We start from the raw sequence: 15,669 nt of genomic DNA on the forward strand, positions 1-15,669 counted from the left end.
TATTACTCACACATATCCTAAGTTTACCCTTTAAAAAAAAAAAAGGGAAGCACTAGTTAATCTGTTGTAAATCCAGCAGTAAAATTTGATCTCATAAAACCCTAATTGACGCCGAACTATAAATAAGTCCAACCAAATCCTTTTGCATAGCCGTCGTAACAAGGAAGAAGAAGAACAAGAAACCTCGAAAAAGCAGAGAAGATGCAGATCTTCGTCAAAACCCTAACTGGCAAGACCATCACTCTTGAGGTCGAAAGCAGTGACACCATTGACAATGTCAAGGCTAAGATTCAAGACAAAGAAGGTTTCATTTTTATACATTTATTCTCCATTTTTATTTTGCTCAGTATCATATAGTAAAGTTTTTATCTTTTTGGATGTACTTATGATTTTTTGTATGTTTTTGTTGTGTGAAATTTGCAGGAATTCCTCCAGACCAGCAGCGTTTGATCTTCGCTGGTAAGCAGCTTGAAGATGGCCGTACTCTTGCTGATTACAACATCCAGAAAGGTTACTTTCTCTCTCCTTGTTTTAGTTTTTTAGTTTTTCTTTTCTTATTTTGAATTATTTGTATTGGTTTTGATATATGAAATCCTAAGAGCTTAAAGTTATTATTAATATAATTTTTGAAATTGGTAGGAGTTTAGGAATGGATAACACAATCACGGCTAATTAGTTATTGCTTAATATTTTCATGTTTAGTTTTTGAATTATTTGTATCGGTTTTGATATATGCAGCAGTCGTAAGAGCTAAAAGAAATTATTAATTTCAATTTTTTAGATTGGTAGGAGTTGTTAGTTATTGCTTAATATTTTCATGTTTAGTTTTGTATCGGTTTTGATATATACAGTCCTAAGAGCTAAAAGCTAATATCAAATAAAATTTTGAAATCAGTAGGAATTTAGGAATTTATGGCATAATCACGCTTTAGTAGTTATTGCTTAATATTTCCTTTTTTAGTTTTTGAATTATATGTATTGGTGTTGATATTTGCTGTCCTAATAGCTAAAAGTTATTATTAAAGATTTTTGAGATTGGTTGGAGTTTAGGAATGTATAAATTCACATGTGGATTGGTGCTATTAATGGTTAGTTAGTGCTAAATATTTTCCTCGATTTGTTGATGGACATTTGTTTTTTTTGTTTAGAATCAACTCTTCATTTGGTGTTGAGGCTGAGGGGAGGAATCATTGAGCCTTCATTGATGGCTTTGGCTCGTAAATTCAACCAAGAGAAGATGATTTGCCGCAAGTATGTCTACCTTTCTTTTGGGTTATTATCTTTATTGTTTAGAATGTCTGTGGTTGAATGAATTTAGTATGTGTAGTGCATTTTGTTGTGCTATGTGTTGGGATCATTAACTTAACCTCATGGGCGTTTACCGTGCTGATGAGGATATACTAGATCCCGAAAGCAATACTCCATTCTTCAACTTTATTAGCTGACCACTTATTTTGGCAGTTGATTTTCATGGTTGGTACATTTCTCTTGGGTCTTACCTGTAATACACTGAATAGTTATATGAATAATTCAGCATTGCTTCTTTGCATTTGTGTTATGTCCGTGCTTTTCTGTTGATTAAAGGAACAAGGGATGGTGTTTGAGTGCTAAAACCCCACTAAATGTATGTTTGAGAAAACTGGTTTATTTGAAATTGATTACCAATGACATTTTGTTTCTGAAATGAGTTGCTGTTTTGTCGATGGAGGGTTTGTTCCTTAGTGTGTGTTAATTGCCTCGAGAAGGTTGCACCACCTGTGTTTGGTCACCCCTACTGCCCTATACTTGGTGTGGAACTAAAGCCCTTGCTTTCCTTCCATTTGATGAGCAAACAATTGGTCTTACTTGCATAATCTGGTTACTCCATGTCATTAGATTTTCCCTTATATGGCCTGTACATGCAAGGAATTTATCGTATAACCTAGCGTAGATCCAATGTGAACATATCGCCATCTGGTTCATACGTGTATTGAGATCAACATGATTTAATTTAGGTGGAATGAGAATATCGCACTACTATGAACCCGTTAGTTGAATGGAAGAGGTGGCAGCAGCTGGACTGTATGCAGTTAGGCACATTCCTTCTGCTTTGCTCTTGATATAAAGGATAGTAGATATTATTTAATTGGTATGCTTTGGGGATCTTAGATACTTTTTTTCTTTCTTAAGTCAAGGTCCCAACAGTTTTTTTGGGGTTTTGGTTGGATATGTATCCTTTACTAGCTACTGTGGCTGCTGCCTGTGCATTAAGCATTCGGGGATCTAAAGAGGGGAAAGTGTTACTTCTACCTTGAATGTGAAAACCACATACTGGATCGAAAGTCAGGGATAAAGGAATAAATATCAATAGGATTGGAGTAGAGAAGAGGACTGGGGTAGGATTGGTGGATATGTGCAACTATAGGATGAGAGGCTTGCCATGCTGGGGGATGTTATATTTCCCCTTGCACTGACTTCTTTTTGTTGCGTACTTGCGCCACCATATCAGCTTTTTAGACTATACTCGGTTGTGGGAAGCTATCAAACTATTCAAATGTTTGTGGGACTGGATTGGCTGATTTGGGAAATAAAGTTGTTTCTTCACCAGAACAGTCTTCTTGTGGAGGCCCTTGTTGTCCCTTTTTTTTTTCCTTTTCCCTCCTATATTCTTTTCTTATTCCTTAAAGAGTGATTGATTCTTGATCAAGCTAATGTCATATTAACCTCATTTTGCTTGAAGGTCATAGGTTAGAGAAATTGTCTTTGACAATCAAGTTAGACCTTTTAACTTCTGATTGTTCATGCTTCACATCTGGAATAATGGCTGATCTGCTCAAATTGACAAGTCATTATGAACAATGCTCTCCTTTGATCCTGAACCTGTAAAGTTATGAGACTGGAAGTTGGGTCGATGCATGCTGTTTGATGATGTGAATAATTAGATAAAATCACAACGTGCTATTTCTGACACGTATTCTATGGTCTCATTTTGGACCTTCCGGTTCTAAGCCTTTTCTATTGTACTGTTTGTGCTGTTTTTCTTTGGCAAGTAAACGTAGTTTGCAAGAGTTAAATATTATGGCCGGTGATGTAAGGATAATATTTGCTACTCTTGATTGGAATCATCAATGATTCTAAATGATGATCATTTTCCACCAAGATCTCTGAGGCCACTCTTAATAGTTTTTGCTACCATTTTTTTTTTTCTGATATAGTCATATTCATTTTAGACAATAAATTTCTTCTGCTAGTACTTCTCTATTTCTTATAATGATATAGCCATCTCTTATAATCATATCTTCACTAGCCTGCATTCTATGTGGATGTATTTGGATTTGATCCTGACTCTTGTGCAACTTCATTTAGGTGCTATGCTCGCTTGCACCCTAGGGCTGTGAATTGCCGTAAGAAGAAGTGTGGTCACAGTAATCAGGTATGTGGCGTGTTTCATTCTACTTCTGGATATCAACTTGAGTTGATCTGAACTTCCCTGATAATTAGTTTATAAAAAATCAGATTGAGGATAATGTCAGAATAGTGAATTGAGGATAAGATGAGAACAAAGTACTGAAAGTAGTGTTGCAGTCTATTCGCTGCTAGATATTTGTTGAAGGTTTTGATATGTATGACAGTATGAGTAACTGCTTAGATAACTTGAATTGCTCACTGCATTTTATCCTCTTTTTTCAGCTGAGGCCCAAGAAGAAGATCAAGTAAGCTTTTGCTGATCGTTGCACCATCATTCGAGTTGGCTCTCATGGTAGTTTGAAAATTTTGGTTGGGTGTCATCTAATTGTAGTTGCCCCTCAAGTGTTGAACCTGTATTCCTCTGTTTGTACCTGAAGTTAATGTTGTCTGTACTTCGTTCGGAACCGCTATTCTCATGTTAGCCATAGGATGATGCTGTTTTTGCTTTGTATGTCGACTGACTTGCGTTGTTGTGTTGTGCCTTTAGAATGATCAATTATGTTGTATCCAAAGAATAGTCCCGATTATATGGAGTAATATTTTGTTCTATGATTTCAGAATTTATAGCCATTGCTGGTCATGTTCTTCAATATCCATTTTTGTTCTTTTTACCTTTTTTTGGATGTGTTTCAGTAAAATTTCAATGTTTTGAGGTTTGCATTTTTGTCAGTTTGGTTTGATGATCAAATCGAATATGCTATGTTTGACGCACACAGTCGAACAGCAACGTTAAGTATATTTCTGAGGTTTCAGAGTATATAATATGATAACATCATACTCAAAAAGGTTCTTGTATCTAATAACATAATCTGTTTATCTGTGGTTTGTATTTTTCTAGAAAGTTCAGTCTATATTGTTGCTCATGTTAGACTTTGCACTAGCTCGAAATTACTGCCTTTGGTCTTTATTAGTCCTGTGTTATTTTTTGGGATGTCTTTTATTAGTTTACTCATTTATTTTGTTTCTGTTTTTAGAATGAGACCATTAACTTTCCATTATACATACTTTAATTTTAACATAAATAATAGTTTCTCTTTCTTTTTATGTCTCACAATATTTTTTCTCCTCAAACTTTGTGTAAAAGAAACGAGTAAACTAATAAAGACCGAAGGGAGTATAATCTAGGATCAACTTGAGTTCGAATTCTGTATTACCACAATAACAATAATATCGATAATAGCATAACCAAAGATGTTTTGGCCTAGTGGTTAAGATTGAGGTGTTGTGAACGATAGGTCACAGGTTTAATTCCCCCTTCCCATTTTTTGTACTTTGTACTGCCTTTGTGACTTATATGGATAAAATAAAAAATATCTGATAATAGCATAAATATCATTATAACTAATAGCTAAATCTATGGCATTTTTGTCAGTTTTTGTTTCGCATAGAAACAAATAGCTAAATACATAGGTTAGAGAACCCCATAGATTATTAGAATTTAGGAAGTAGTATTATTTATCATTATTGCCATGGAGGGTTTAAATCAGGAGTTAGTCCAAGTCCTTTCTTTATAGTTTATAGTTTTTAGCATTAGCTGTTTCACTGTTTGAAGACAAAGTTGGCCCCAATCCTTGCTAGCTTGCAAACTGGATGATAGTCAAGTACAGTTTGCAAGATAGACTTGGTCACTTAGTATTCAATTAGGGTGCAACTATCAGTCATCAACAACTGTCAGCCATTATAGAGTTTAGACTAAATAGCATGTGAAATATTCCAATTTTTGGCTTGTGTTACATGTTTATCTTGACTAGACATCTTTTGGCTAGTTGTAGAAACAAAATGTTGTTAGATTTATCAAATATATACTTTTAAATTGTCGAGTTTAACTAAGGACCTTATAGTTATGGAGAGAGAGAGAGAAAGAAATCCTAGTGAGAGAAAATCTGGGCAATGGACCACAGTTGCAAGAAGGAGACCTCCACCCAAACCACCCTCCACCTCAGCCTTCAGGACGATCTTCGTCAACTTCCTCCCTCTGAAACTCAGCTTAAAACCTATCTTTAATATCTTCTCCTCCCATGGACCCATCGAAGATATTGTCATGCATGAACCAAACAAGAAAACTCCTAATCACAAATACGCCTTTGTCAAATACCTCTCACCCTCCTCTATGCCCAAGGCCATCAAAGCTGAAAATGGCAGACAGATCGCAAATTTCACCATCAGAGTGCATGCAGCAAAGTATGATAAACCATACCACCCCCCAGAAAAAACCCCAGTTTCATCCACCCCCTAACCACCCCCACTTCAACCACAAAAGTCTCGTACCAAGCTCTCCGTGATCACCGCTCCTACAAGGAAGTAACACAACCAAGGCAAAACTCTTCACCTGCCACATTCTCCAAACCCAAGCCAAACCTAGAACCCACTCAAATCCCTACCACAGCCCCTTCAACCCCTCAACATACTGTTCACCCTCAACCTGTCAATTTCACAAGGAATATGAGTAGGCAAAGGATCATGAGCTCGAGAGCACTTGGAGAAGACACAACCTCAGTTAGAGAACATGTGGAACTGGGGGAAGATGCTGGAGAACACCTACTGGTCCTTAAGGGGATCGGAACGGATGAAAATGATGAATTATTTGATAGAAGTGTAGTAGGTGTCGCCTCCTCTTCACTCTCATCCGAATCTATTCTAGAGCATATCCTGAGCGAAGGAGTTAATTGCCTACAAATCTCCCCCATAGGGGGCATGCTCCACTTAATCTCATTTGAAACGAAGGAAGATAAAGCTGCCATGATTGACAGTGAATGGCTACTTAGATGGTTCTCAGACCTAAGAAATGTTAACAGCTATGTAGCTTCGATATGGAGACAAACATGGATTGAGATTCATGGGGTTCCTCTGTCTGCATGGAATTACTCAAATTTCTATAAAATTGGCTGCATATACGGCAGAGTCATCTCAGTCGAGCATTCTAGCTTTGAAATGGCGAAAGTCCTGGTATTCACAGATTGCTTCTTCATGATAAATGACCAAGTTCTTTTAGAACTCGAAGAAAAAAGATTCAAGATATCAGTGATGGAAAATCCAATGCCATACAAGTCCCACACAAATCCAAATACAAAGATGTGCAAAGATGTCCAATCATCTGACAGTGAAGATGACAATTCCTTAGCCATGGAAGAACAGGAGTCAGAAAAGGAATTGGAAGATGAATTGAATGAATTAAATGAAGAGCCACGTGGCAACACCTCGCAGCAATCATTCGCCTCACCTATTGAAAAGGTAACAAATCTTTTCCACTTTCCAATATCCAGCCCCACCAAAGAAGTTACACCTCAAAAATCGAAAAGCAACTCCCTCTCCCCAGGCATTAGTAAAATCCCCAGCCCCACCAATGATAAAGTCAAACCGACATTCCCGCCTTTTTGCTCTGACAACTCACAGGGTAGAAATGGACAATTAGTAAAATCCCCTCCAAAAAAATCCCATGTGCCTAGCCCACAAAAACAACAATGCTGTCACCCATACCCTTCTGGCCCAACTCAGAACGAAATCTCCCCCGGACCTTTGAATGGGTTAAGGCCCGATCCCAAACCAAAACCTTCCCAATCAGCCTCCCTGTCAACCTCATACTCACTATCTGGGCTCTCTTTACCTCCAGGATTTGAGGACTTTATCCCTTCACCTTTGAAAGCCCAAAGAGCTCAAAAAAGAGAGAGAAAGCTCCAAAAGAAAAAAGAAAAAAGACTAGCATCCCTCAGTTCCCAAAAACTCAGCCTATCCTACCAATCTCCTGCTCCCCTCACTCCTAACCTTAAAGCATCGATCCTTGCAGCTGAAATCCTAGAGCTTGGCTTTAGCCTTGGCCTGAATTTTTCAGGACCATCAACTGCTATCCAAAACAAAATTGAGGACATTATCTCCCAGCAGATATCAGAATGGGAAGCTCCCAAATAGCCTCCCCCCCTCAATCCTCCATTCCATTAAAAGAAAAACCAAATAGATGATAGCACTCTCCTGGAACATTCGAGGTCTCAGGGCCCGCATCAAACGAACCATTCTCAGAAAGCAACTCTCATCAAATGACCCATGGTTCCTTTTCATTCAAGAAACAAAGCTCGAATCCATAACTCCCAAACTACTCCAATCCTTCTGTAACTTTGATGACATGGAGTGGGGCCTGAGTCCATCCATAGGCCTCTCTGGGGGCCTCCTTTCAATTTGGAGATCCAATAAATATTAAAGTGCAAACCTGTAAGGTGGAGAGGAATTGGATTGGTATCATGGGAAAATTAATTTCAGAAAATTTTGATTGCACTTTGGTGAACATTTATAACCCCTGCAACAACTCTGCGAGGGCCGAGGTTTGGGAAAAACTAATTGAGTTCTGTTCCCAATCACATCTTCCATGTCTGATACTTGGCGATTTTAATGAAGTCTTGGGGGAGCAAGACAGAGGAATCAGGAATATTGATATTTCAGGTACGTCTGAATTTCAATCCTTCATACAAGATCTAAACCTGATAGAAATTCAAGCATTAAATGGATGGTTTACCTGGTTTCGTGGAAATTCTCAAAGCAAGCTAGATAGACTACTCATTCAACCTGAATGGGTATCAGTATACCCCTCCTTACAAGTCTCAATCCTAAATCGAAACATCTCAGACCACTGTCCTCTTTTAATCCACTCACAAAACATTAAATAGGGCCCTCGCCCTTTTCGGTTCCAGAATTGCTGGCTGACACACAAGGGTTGTTTAGACACAGTGGGGAAATCTTGGGTAGCCTCTGGAAAGTCTCATTTCCTGGAGAAACTGAAACGGGTAAAAAAGGATTTAAAATCCTGGAATATCAGTGACTTTGGCAACATTGATGAAAATATCAAAAGGTTGGAAGTGAAAATCTCCAAGTGGGACAGAATGGCATCGGAGAGAACACTAGATGGAATAGAAATGCAAGAGAGACGAAAAACCCAAGCGGATCTGTGGAATTGGTTGAAAAAGAAAGAGCTTTTATGGGCTCAAAACTCCAGAGCATTATGGCTGAAGCACGGGGATCGTAATACAAATTTTTTTCATACCTTCACCTCCCTTAGGAGACAAAAAAACTCCATCACATCCCTAATTTGCAACAACCTGGAAGTATCACAGCCTGATGCAATTATGGATGAAGTTGTAAGATACTTCTCCAACTTATTCCAGGAAGAAGATACAAACAGACCCACTTTCTCGGACCTCAACTTCAACAAGCTTTCAAATGAACAAGCAGCTGCCCTAATTCTCCCTCTCTCTCACACTGAGATAGATGAAGCCGTATCTTCTTGTAATCCATCCAAGGCCCTTGGGCCGGATGGATTTAACTTCCAGTTTATAAAATCAGCATGGCATATAATTAATGAAGATGTGTACGCAAATGTGGAAGATTTCTGGAAAACAGGGAAGCTTCCCAAAGGAAGTAATGTTGCCTTTATTGCTCTTATAACAAAAATTGAAAGCCCTCGAGAGTTCAAAGACTTTAGACCGATTAGCATGGTCGGTTGCATCTACAAGATCATTGTAAAGGTCCTTGTAAACCGCCTGAAAAGAGTAATGAATGATTTGATAGGACCATTCCAATCATCCTTCCTTGAAGGAAGACAAATATTAGATGGAGCTCTAATTGCTGGAGAACTTCTGGAGTCCTGTAAAAGCAGTAAATCCCAGGCAATCTTCTTAAAGCTAGATTTTCACAAAGCATTTGATTCTATTTCATGGGCTTTCCTCAACTAGGTTATGATACAAATGGGTTTTCCTCCCTTATGGCGAAGTTGGATAAACGCATGTGTCACCTCTGCCGCAGCCTCCGTAATCATAAATGGAACCCCGACCACCCCTTTCAAACTCCACCGAGGACTAAGGCAGGGGGACCCACTCTCCCCCTTCCTTTTCGTACTGGTGGTGGAAGCCTTAAACCTTCTAATCCAAAAAGCCACAAGCTTGAACCTTTGGTCTGGTATCAAAAGTTGCAAAAAGGGCCCAACTCTCACGCATCTGCAATACGCAGATGACACCATTATCTTTTGCAAGCCCTCACCAGACTCTCTCCCAAACATCCAAAAAACCCTTATCCTGTTCCAATTAGCCTCGGGCCTAAAAGTAAATTTCCGCAAGAGTGCTGCCTTCGGAATCAACGTTGATGAAAATTGGCTAAAAAAGGCTACGACCCAAATTCACTGTAAAGTGGGTTGTTTTCCCTTATCCTATTTGGGTATCCCTATTGGAGGATCCACTAGCAGAATATCCTCTTGGGACCCGGTGATTAGTAGAATGGAAAAGAAGCTTTCAATGTGGAAATCCAAAACATTATCTCTCGATGGCCGCCTAACCCTCATAAAATCCTCCCTCTCAAACCTACCTATGTACTTCATGTCTCTCTTTCCAATCCCTAAAGGCGTGATCCAAAAAATAAATGCAATTCAGAGAAAATTCTTATGGGGTGGAAGTTCCGAAAAAAGAGGTTTCCCTCTGCTTAAATGGGAACTGATTCAACTCCCCACCCTCATGGGGGGACTGAATGTGAGCAACATTCTTAACAGGAACCTTGGACTAATGTTCAAATGGCTATGGAGATTTTTCAATGAACCGACAGCGTTATGGAGGGAAATAGTTATGGCGAAATATCGATATCCATCAAACATCACCATAACAGAATTCTCCCCTCTCTATAAAGGAGGGCCCTGGAAAAATATATGTAATGCTATATGGAACCACCCTCAAGCCAAAAATATTGCAGTGGGTTGCATAAGAAAGCAGATTGGGAGTGGTGAAAAGACATTCTTTTGGCACGACACCTGGGTGGGGGACAGGACCTTAAAAAGCTTGTGCCCAAGGCTTTTCTCAATTTCTCCGACACCCATGGCCTCAGTGGAAGATATGGGTTATTGGTTGAATGATGAATGGAACTGGCTCTTTAATTGGAAGAGAAACCTCAGACCCCGAGATATGGATGAATGGAAGGCGCTATAAGCGTGCCTCAATCAGGTTAACCTCCTGCCAAAAAAGGAAGACATTATGATATGGTTACCAGACAAATCAAGTCAGTTCTCAGTAAAATCTTTTTATAATGAAATCTCAAAAAATCTCTCTCCCATCCTTCCTGAAGCCTCAAAGAAATTATGGAAAGGTTTGGTCCCTCTGAGAATTGAGATCTTTACATGGCTGGTCCTCTTGAACAAAATAAACACAAAAGAAAAACTTGCTCACCTAAACATCATCCCCTTCTCAAATGACACCTGCCCTTTTTGCACTGCTGAATCCGAATCTAGTTCACATCTTTTCCTCCACTGCTTTTTTTCGAGATCCTTATGGGTCTGGTGGTGTAAGCTCTAGAACCTAAATTGGGTATTTCCATCCACTGTGGAAGCTGCCTTCACTCAATGGGCATACCCCAGCAATAACAAATTTTTCAAAAAAATATGGCAAGCCTCTTTCCAGGTTGTCTTATGGTCAATCTGGAAGGAACGAAATGCACGAGTTTTCAGCAACCTCTCTACCCCCGTCAATGACGTCAAAAGTATGATTCTCCTCAAGCTCAGTTGGTGGATCAAGGCATGGGAAAAAAATTTCCCATACTCATCGGAACAGGTGATTAGAAACCCTTGCTGTCTCAAATGGAAAACAACCGCTCATACTTCATTAAAACCCCAAAAAGTTCCGATTAATTGGCTGGCACCGAAACAAAACATTCTCAAATGGAACGTAGATGCCTCTTTCCACCCTCAAACAAGTAGAGCTGCAATAGGTGGAGTGTTAAGAAACGAAAAAGGCGATTTCCTCTGCCTCTTCTCATGCCCAATTCCCCCATGGATATAAACGCAGCAGAGGTCCTGGCAATTCATCCCGCTACCCAGATTTCTCTCAACTTCGAAGCTTTCAAATCCCACAAAATTGAAATAGAATCTGATTCCAGAAATGCTGTTCAATGGTGTTCTCAACTTAAAGGTGGGCCTTGGCATATGAATTTCATCCTCAATTTCATAAGATCCGCTCCCATAAGAGGTCTCAGAATGGTCATATCTCACAAATCTCGCAGCTCCAATATAGTAGCCGACGCCCTTGCTTGCCAAGATCTTTTCAGAAACTCCGACTTCGTGGCTTGGCTATAAAATTGCTCTCCCAATCTCAGAATCTCTGTACATGCTCATCATATACCTTTCCCATGTTTGTATCATCTCTTACTGGTTACTTTCCATAGCAGGTTGTATTTCTTTTTTAGTTTTCAGATCTTAATGTTGTTCGGTTCTTGTTATTGTCAAGATTGATGATGTATTACAAAATGGTGGAGGTCTCCTCCCTATAGGGTGTGCCTTGGCACTATAAAAACTTCGCCCACCTAGTGGGGGAATACCTTATCTCGAGTAGAGACCACCTCCATTGGACTTATGTCCTTTGATTAATAAGATGAGTTTCCCAATTTATCAAAGAAAAAATTGTCGAGTTTAACTTTTTTTTCTGATCAATTATTAAAGATATTAATAGTTAATTTCTGTATTAACAAACGTAAAATATAAGTATTAACCAATAATAAAAACGAAGATAGTATACTCTTTTCGTATGTGACATATTTATTATTCTATCAAGATAGTATGCTAAGGTAAATCTATTAGTCATATTATGGACCAAGACTTACATATTAATAATTAAGAATTCAAAACAAAAAGTGAAACATCATGCATGTTGCTTTCCACAGGTGCAATGGTGCAACAAAAATGGTTACTATCGTCAGTATTTCACATCAACTTCCAAATATTCTATCTGAAGGTCATGTTTCAGTACATCTACTTTGATGTTGAGTTTAACATGCCATTTTCTGTTACACTATAGCACGTTAATACTGACAATGAAAAAACAAGTACTTAGTCGCGTATTCCACTTACTTGATGAACTAGTTATAGCTTGATCCTTTTCATTAATGTCAACGCATTCATATATGAACACTATAAAAATAGCCAAATTTAGCCTTCTATAATCATCATTTTGATCAAATTTATCCTCAACAAGATCAGAGGAGCTAGCAATGGGGATTTACGCAACATCTAGGCTTGTTCTAATACTAATCATTGGCCTTCTTACCTTAATAATTAGCCAAAAGGGTGAGTGCAAGAGACATATGTTACAAATGGTTGAAATCATCAATGCATCTACTCCTAGTCTTCCTTCCGATCAGTTGTCTCCACCTTTGCCTACACCTTCATCTCCGGTTGCCTCTCCTTCGCGTGGTAGTCCAATTACCCCCGCGTCTTCTATTCCTCCGAATGCTATTCATACACCTCCTGCAGCCGTTCCACCTCCTCTTCTTCCTTCTCCTTTAGCCGCTCCTGAGCCTCCTCTTGATGTTGCTCCTTCTCAAGAACCTTCTCTTGTAGCTACTCCTCTTTCGCGGCCTTCTTCCCCTCCTACTATTGCTCCTTCTCCTGTACTTGCTCCTTCGCTTTCTCCTCCTACTACTTCGCCTGTTTTTGCTCCTTCTCAAGCACCTTCCCCTGTAGCAGCTACTCCTCTTTTGTCACCTTCTTCCCCTCCTATTGATCTTGCTCCTTCTCCTGTAGTTGCTCCTTCACTTTCTCCTCCTACTACTTCCCCTGTTGTTGCTCCTTCTCAAGCACCTTCTTCCCCTCCTATTGATCTTGCTCCTTCTCCTATAGTTGCTCCTTCGCTTTCGCCTCCTACTACTTCCCCTGTTGTTGCTCCTTCTCAAGCACCTTCTCCTCTTTTCTCACCTTCTTCCCCTCCTATTGATCTTGCTCCTTCTCCTGTAGTTGCTCCTCTGCTTTCGCCTCCTACTTCGCCTGTTTTTGCTCCATCTCAAGCACCAGTAGTTTCCCTTCCTCCTCCACCATCTGCATCTCTTCCTCCACCTATTAAATCACCTTCTCATACATTTTCTCCACCACCATCACCACCTCCTTCAATGCTATCTTCGCCTCCTCATTCGAAACCTTTCATTTCTCCTCCTACAAGACCTTCTCCCTCTACTTCTCGTCCTACTGCTCTTGGATCATCCAATACTCCAAAACTACAAGTTGGTTTTTATGAAGGGAAATGTTTCAATAAGACCATGGATGTTGAAGTACTCATAGCAACAAAAGTTGAAGAACATTTTCGAAATGATACTTCTATCCTCCCTGCCCTTCTTCGCTTACAGTTTCATGATTGCTTTGTCCATGTGAGCATCATTCTTCTAATCTTAACATTGTACATATTAGCATTTTGCACATTACTGATTACTCAAATATGCATTATGTTCATATTTCTATATCTATAACTCATGTTGCATGTTTTTTGTAAAGGGATGTGATGCATCAATTCTAATCGAAGGAAATTCGACTGAGAGAACCGCAGGTCCTAATCTCAGTGTAAGAGGATATGAGTTTATTGAGGCATTGAAGGTTGTTCTCGAACAAGATTGCCCTGGCATTGTATCTTGCGCTGATATCATTGTCCTAGCTACTAAAGTTGCTATAAAACTGGTAATATCATAGTGCTAATATCATATTCTTCCTACATTTTTTTTTCCTATGGATTTACACAAGTTGTTTTCAAGCATATGATCATACCTTCTAACTAAATTAAAATCCATAACTAGGGAGGAGGACCAGATTATCCTGTACAAACTGGAAGAAGGGATGGACTTGTCTCGAAAGCCGACGATGTTGATCTTCCTAGTCCTACATTGACAGTGTCACAAATCATTGCCGTTTTCAAAGCTAAAAATTTTACAGCTGAAGAGATGGTTGTTCTTTTAGGTACTGCCTCATTTCATATGCTGCTTTCATATTATAGTTTGCTTGAAAAGAAAAGGTTTTGCCAATCATTGTTAATGCTTGTAGAAGATTTTGCACATACATTTCCAAAGGATAATTAATCAGGAACTACCACCAAGTGAAGGGTACATTTTCATTTAACTGTGATAATAATGTAATCAAGACCATTCTATATTGTACTCATTTGTTTTCATACAAAAGTCACCCTTATAGCCTTGTCTGATGTGTTTCTTATTAATTAGTCGATACTTGGTTAAGAGTGACTATATGAAAAAATTCCACTTAAAGGAGTTTTTATATGATTAAAAAATAAATTTAAACAGTCTTGAGTTAAAATTTCAATAGAGAATAATAGGGTAGGATTGTTCAAGTCGAACCTAATAAACAAGAGAAGGTTTATTTAGTTATTTTTTTCTCAGTCGCTCATTTTAGTTCACTCACTAGTATTATCAAATTTTGAAATTCAGGTTGTCACGCTGTTGGGATTGCACATTGTTCGTTCTTCCAAGATCGCCTCTACCTAGACACAAACGAATTCGACTCGAACATGGACCCTGACCTTCGTGAACAATTGAAGATAACATGCCCTCATGGCACAATATCAAACAACTTCACTCTTTTAAACCAAAATCCGATGAATTCAAGCCAACTTGACAACTCTTTCTACACTCAGATCTTGGAACAAAGAGGAATACTCCCAATAGACCAAGCATTGGCTCGTGATCCTTTAACACATGCTACAGTTCTAAGGCTATCCCTTAATGCCACTTTATTCAATGTTACACTTGGAAATGCCATGGTAAAACTACAAGCAGTTGATGTTCTTACGGCTGATCAAGGAGAAATCAGAAATGTTTGTAGTAAATTCAACTGAAATTAGTCATGCTCATTGCAATTTACCCACACTATATTTCCTTCGTTTGTTAATTTCAGATTTGTAGTTATATTATGGCTTGTTTCAAATATAAACTAATTAATCTTGACTTGTTGTACATTATCTTAACCTTTTATCAAGATATATATGTGCTAAGTGATGGTCGAAGTGAATCAAAGATTATTAATTCGAGGTGGCACATAGAACTTGACTATTATGGCACGAACTTTATTTTTAAAAAATCGTCTTGCTAGAGTTAATTATTACATTATATACATATACGTTTGTGAAACTATTGTAAAGATGGTGCAAAACAAAATAAATACTATTGATGTTGAAGTTGTATATTAACCTAGCCGTCTTAGCTCAGTGGTAGAGCGCGTGGCTTTTAACCACGTGGTCGTGGGTTCGATCCCCACAGACGGCGGATATGCTATTTTTTTTTGCTCTATATTAATAGCAGAGAACATTGCATTCTGTCAGCCTTTTCCAATTGTTTTTTTTTTTGGTGGGAGTTTCTTCATTTGTTGCTATAATATCAGCCTTTTAAGAAGAGTTTAGATCAAAAGATCCCTCATAAAATTGTTGCGCCTATTAT

At 38.7% G+C, this 15,669-nt stretch overlaps 3 protein-coding genes and 2 non-coding genes across 5 annotated transcripts; all 5 read left to right on the forward strand.

The window, feature by feature from the left end:
* The first annotated feature begins 128 nt into the window (after positions 1 to 128).
* Positions 129 to 3,996, forward strand: LOC104898333 (ubiquitin-60S ribosomal protein L40). Its single transcript, XM_010685391.4, has 5 exons — positions 129 to 304; positions 424 to 510; positions 1,149 to 1,251; positions 3,346 to 3,412; positions 3,670 to 3,996. Exons 1-5 carry the CDS (start codon positions 202 to 204, stop codon positions 3,694 to 3,696), a joined length of 387 nt encoding a protein of 128 aa, XP_010683693.1. The 5' UTR covers positions 129 to 201; the 3' UTR covers positions 3,697 to 3,996.
* On the forward strand, positions 3,060 to 3,151 carry LOC125492168 (small nucleolar RNA SNORD24). The gene has a single exon (XR_007268612.1). It is a non-coding gene; the product is annotated as a small nucleolar RNA SNORD24 (small nucleolar RNA).
* Positions 3,997 to 12,450: 8,454 nt separating the features above from the next.
* On the forward strand, positions 12,451 to 13,698 carry LOC104898334 (vegetative cell wall protein gp1). The gene has a single exon (XM_057396288.1). It carries the CDS (start codon positions 12,451 to 12,453, stop codon positions 13,696 to 13,698), a length of 1,248 nt encoding a protein of 415 aa, XP_057252271.1.
* On the forward strand, positions 13,693 to 15,146 carry LOC125491752 (peroxidase 57-like). The gene is made up of 3 exons (XM_048633842.2): positions 13,693 to 13,903; positions 14,020 to 14,179; positions 14,665 to 15,146. Exons 1-3 carry the CDS (start codon positions 13,709 to 13,711, stop codon positions 15,069 to 15,071), a joined length of 762 nt encoding a protein of 253 aa, XP_048489799.1. The 5' UTR covers positions 13,693 to 13,708; the 3' UTR covers positions 15,072 to 15,146.
* Positions 15,147 to 15,426: 280 nt separating this feature from the next.
* Positions 15,427 to 15,498, forward strand: TRNAK-UUU (transfer RNA lysine (anticodon UUU)). Its single transcript has one exon. It is a non-coding gene; the product is annotated as a tRNA-Lys (tRNA).
* The last annotated feature ends 171 nt before the right edge of the window (positions 15,499 to 15,669 follow it).

This window comes from Beta vulgaris, chromosome 7, assembly GCF_026745355.1.
Source record: "Beta vulgaris subsp. vulgaris cultivar EL10 chromosome 7, EL10.2, whole genome shotgun sequence".
NCBI classification, from domain to species: Eukaryota; Viridiplantae; Streptophyta; class Magnoliopsida; order Caryophyllales; family Amaranthaceae; genus Beta; species Beta vulgaris.

What these genes read in the sequence shown, in the direction of transcription:
- LOC104898333 (XM_010685391.4), top strand. Translation starts at nt 202, where the DNA reads ATGCAGATCTTCGTCAAAACCCTAACTGGCAAGACCATCACTCTTGAG. An exon ending in TGATTACAACATCCAGAAAG is followed by an intron (nt 511 to 1,148) that starts GTTACTTTCTCT and finishes TTTTTTGTTTAG; the next exon opens with AATCAACTCTTCATTTGGTG. An exon ending in GAGAAGATGATTTGCCGCAA is followed by an intron (nt 1,252 to 3,345) that starts GTATGTCTACCT and finishes AACTTCATTTAG; the next exon opens with GTGCTATGCTCGCTTGCACC.
- LOC104898334 (XM_057396288.1), top strand. Translation starts at nt 12,451, where the DNA reads ATGGGGATTTACGCAACATCTAGGCTTGTTCTAATACTAATCATTGGC.
- LOC125491752 (XM_048633842.2), top strand. Translation starts at nt 13,709, where the DNA reads ATGTTTTTTGTAAAGGGATGTGATGCATCAATTCTAATCGAAGGAAAT. An exon ending in CTAAAGTTGCTATAAAACTG is followed by an intron (nt 13,904 to 14,019) that starts GTAATATCATAG and finishes ATCCATAACTAG; the next exon opens with GGAGGAGGACCAGATTATCC. An exon ending in AGAGATGGTTGTTCTTTTAG is followed by an intron (nt 14,180 to 14,664) that starts GTACTGCCTCAT and finishes TTTGAAATTCAG; the next exon opens with GTTGTCACGCTGTTGGGATT.